This window comes from Geospiza fortis, unplaced genomic scaffold (genome assembly GCF_000277835.1).
Source record: "Geospiza fortis unplaced genomic scaffold, GeoFor_1.0 scaffold2, whole genome shotgun sequence".
NCBI classification, from domain to species: Eukaryota; Metazoa; Chordata; class Aves; order Passeriformes; family Thraupidae; genus Geospiza; species Geospiza fortis.
In genome coordinates this window covers 2,074,627-2,078,418 of record NW_005054366.1, presented here as the reverse complement: position 1 = coordinate 2,078,418, position 3,792 = coordinate 2,074,627, and the positions used below count along the sequence as shown (strand labels likewise).

The following is a 3,792-nucleotide window of genomic DNA, read 5'->3' as shown; positions in this document are numbered from 1 at the left end:
TTTAACAGCCCAGTGCTAGTGCATGCTGCAATAAAGTTCTTTTCTGCTGTCCTTACAACTGTGCTTGCAGTGCCCAAATTATTGCTGTCTGGGGGGACAACCCAAAGTGGGAGTTCAGCCTCCCAAACCTTGCTGTGCATTTCTTTTAGCAAACAGTAAAAGGCTCTGTTTGCTGGGTGTAGGTAAAGCTCAGGAAAGAGTTTAATTTACACCCTCCCAGCTGTCATTGCAGCCACGACAGGCCTCGATTGTCAGTGAGTCATTTCCTGCCTCTGCTGGCCCGGGCTGTGCCAGCCCTTTGATACCTGATCCTTTGGCCATGTGGGAGTTCATGGCCCTCTGATGGGGATTCCTTGTGGGGAAGAATTTCAGGCATTTCCTCATCCAAAGCATCCTTTCAAAGAGCTGAAATTTATAGTGCAGTGACCAGATTAAAAGCCTTGGTCAAGTTTTAAAAAAAGCTTCAAGAAGTTACTTGATAATATATTTATTAAGAGAACCCATTGCTAAACATCTGAGAGAATAAAACAATAAAGGATTTTCATACACTTTTAGACACTAAACACAGTTGTCATGACTCTTTAGGTTAAAAGAAAGCAAAGTGCTTGGATCATTGTCTTGATTCCATAGGACACTTCCAAGAACTAACTTTTAAAAATCAATTAGAAAGACATACATCACTAAATCCAAGGATGATGATATGTTCCAAAAATAAATATAGAAATATGAACAAGTCTACAATTAGAATATTGCCCTGTGCATTCTGAGAAATGCAGAGCTCTTGCCTTCTTCACCTGCAAAGAGAGAGAGATCTCTAGACAACAGCAAAACTGGAGCCTAACTTTTGGGAACAGCTGGGCAGCAGCAAAGCATGCTCACAGACAGGCTCGGAGCATCCCGATCCCGAGCCCAGGAGCTCGGGGAAAGCATGATTGAAGTACCAACGATTTACAAAGAGTCTTGATAAAGTTCAAACAAGCCAGGGGCCAACCCCCCCTGCCCCAGTGATATTTTCATTAAGAAAGAATATCCATAATCACCTAAAATCAGCAAGCACTGGAACTTACACAGCTTACATTTGGTCAGTGAACGACGGAACCCGGAACGATACCAATTAGTTTAGGACGAGATTTAAAACCGTTTTGGCACATGCTATCAAGACATTCTTCCTCAGGAGGTGAATTACATGTTGGAACAGGTACAAGCTGAGGAGAGAGGACCAGGAGAGCGTGGTTGTCACCAGAGGTACAGTCCAGGAGCTGGCCCCGGGCTCAGACGCCGGCGGCGTGCGTGGGGGTGCTGGGCTGGTTAAGGCCGATGGTGGAGCAGAGCCACCCCGCAAAATCCACCTCCTCCGCCTCGGATCTCTTGATGAAAGCATGGATCTGGGCACAGGAGAACAGGGTCAGGGTGCCAGCCCTCAGGCTGCTCAGGAGCAGCCCTCAGGAGCAGCCATAAATCCACCTGGAGCAACCGAGCTGTGAAACTTTACAGAGCACGAGGAGAAATTCCCACAGCAAGGCAGAACGGCCAGCACCAGGCAAAGTGTCCCACAGGCATCCTGCCAGTGCCTCTGCACCACAGCAATGATGAGGGTGTGGCTCAGCCACTCAGGGTAATACTCTGGAAAATGTCTGCCTGGGCACTAAAAGGCTTTTTGTAATAAAAAGAGTCCCTTTGCATTTTGTACCATTATTGTGCAGCATGGTCAGGGCAGGGAAAACCTGCAGTACAACTCATTACACTTAAAATCATAAAAAGATGCACCGAGACTGACCTGGTTATTTCACACAGAGAAAAATGCAGATTTGTGTTGAGTTCTACAGATTTTGCCAGACAAAGCTGGTAAAAAAGTGACAAATCTTGTGTTTCACAACAGATGATTAAAAATGTATTCAATTAGTCCATATGGTATGTGGAGCTTTATTCTTTTGTCCTCCTAAAAGTATTAATCAATACTTTATTATTAACTAATAGACTCAAGAGATAATTCTTTTGTTAATTAATTAAAGTCACCCATTGTGATTATCAAATGGCAGACTCCACAACCCACCAGACTTTTGGTCTCCTTGACAGTCCCTGTTGTAGGAGGTGTGAGACCTGCAGCCCCTTGGTCTCTAGCTCAGAAAAGCTGTTCCTGCCCAAGCTGAGCTGCTCATGGGCCACCAGCCACCCTCGAGGCCACTGCTCTGGGCCAGCTGAGGAATCCAGCCTGCCTGGGCAAGGGCTTTTAGATAAAATAAAAACCTTCACTCACCATCAGCTGCTTCAAGTCGGCTCTCTCAGCAGGATTCTTAATTAAACTGGAAAAACACAAAGTTACACTCCATTATCTTTTAAAGACATAAGGCTCCAGTTGTGTCCTGTTGGCTGGACTGCTCTGCTCTGCCACCACTCAACAAAAGCACCAGGTGCCTCTCAGACAGAGATGGGAGCCTGCAGTTCCCTCTGTGGGTTCCACAGCTCCAGGTAAGAACTCCTGACTTGTCTCAGACTGATGGGTGTCTAAACCAAGCTGGGGAGATAAATCCCATTTCAGCTACAACAACATGAACTCCTTTATCCCTCACGTTCCTTTGCCCCAAGTCTCCTCAAGCTGAGGATCAAGTAGAGCTATTGCATGACTGTCCTTCCTTTTGGAAGCTGTAAATACACATATCTGACAAATAAACAAACTTTTGAACTGCAATGAGCTGCCCCCTTAGCACTGGTTCAGTGCTGGCACCACTGAGGTGCAGCTGGGCAAGTGAGGAGATGGGGGAATGGCTGCTGGGATGAAGGAGTTGGCTCATGGGCAAGGAAAAACACCTGGAGCCTGCAGGACTGTGCACCCCATGGCCCAGCACTGCAGGAGGAGGTGCCTGAGCCTTGCAGAAGCTGTTTGTGCTGGGGTCACTCCCTAAGGACTGCCCTGAGCTGCGCACAGCAGCACAAATTCAGGGCTAAAGAGGGGAATCTCCCCCAGCCTTGGGGCTCCTCTGGATGCACCTGCTGCCTGTGAGGCAATTAACACCCAAAGAGGATTGACTATGCTGATTGCAGTCCTTACATTTGCCCTGGCCTGGAGCAGGGACTCTGATTGCCAAGGGCCTGACAGACAAAGCTGAGCCCTGAGTGTCCCTCTGCCCCTCAGCCACAGAGAAAAGAGAGAAAACACTCACCATTTGTTAACAAAATCTTGAAATTCAGAACCAAAGACACCATTGGGCAGTTTTGGAGGTGGCTGTAATAAATAAATAAGTACAGTTTTACAATCATCAGTCATTCAGCATAATGTTACAGTGTGGCACAGTTACATGTCCCCATCTGAGCAAAGCTGTGCAGCCCTGGCTGATCTGGGTTACTACTCCCAGCTGCAGGACTTCAGGTGTTCCAGTACTAAACCAGACCTTCCCTGGTGTGGGGTGGGTTTTGGTGGGTTGGTTGTTCTGTTTTCTCCACACACACACCTGGATGGGGTGAGCACAGCCTCAGCTCTCATTAAAGAAGGCTCAGAGCACTAATTAGCACCCTGTCATTTTCCACACTGCCGAGGGAAGATGCCCTGCACATCATTAGTTCCATAATCCTTTGGATGTCAGTTTTCTGTCCCTGGGAATGAGCTGGTTCAGGCTCTGAATTCAGACAGAATTCTGACAAATAAAGAAGGAGGACTGCATAAACCTGCACGTTATTGCCTTGTCCTCCAGGACTTGGCCACAGGCTCAGGGATAAGTTCCCATCCTTACACGGAGTGAATTTTATGCACAGGGCAGGGACAAGGCCTGCACCCCTCCCTCACTGGAGCACAGC

The 3,792-nt window shown here is 47.5% G+C and overlaps 1 protein-coding gene across 1 annotated transcript in view; it reads right to left on the bottom strand.

Moving 5' to 3' along the window:
* Positions 1 to 471: 471 nt before the first annotated feature.
* MAP2K1 (mitogen-activated protein kinase kinase 1) overlaps positions 472 to 3,792 on the bottom strand; it is a 20,288-nt gene continuing 16,967 nt past the window's right edge. Inside the window, exons 9-11 of the mRNA XM_031059658.1 lie at positions 3,162 to 3,223; positions 2,258 to 2,303; positions 472 to 1,385 (exon numbers count right to left, since the gene is read on the bottom strand). Coding sequence (XP_030915518.1) covers positions 1,272 to 1,385; positions 2,258 to 2,303; positions 3,162 to 3,223 — 222 coding nt within the window. The 3' untranslated portion in view covers positions 472 to 1,271. The remainder of the gene's footprint in view (positions 1,386 to 2,257; positions 2,304 to 3,161; positions 3,224 to 3,792) is intronic.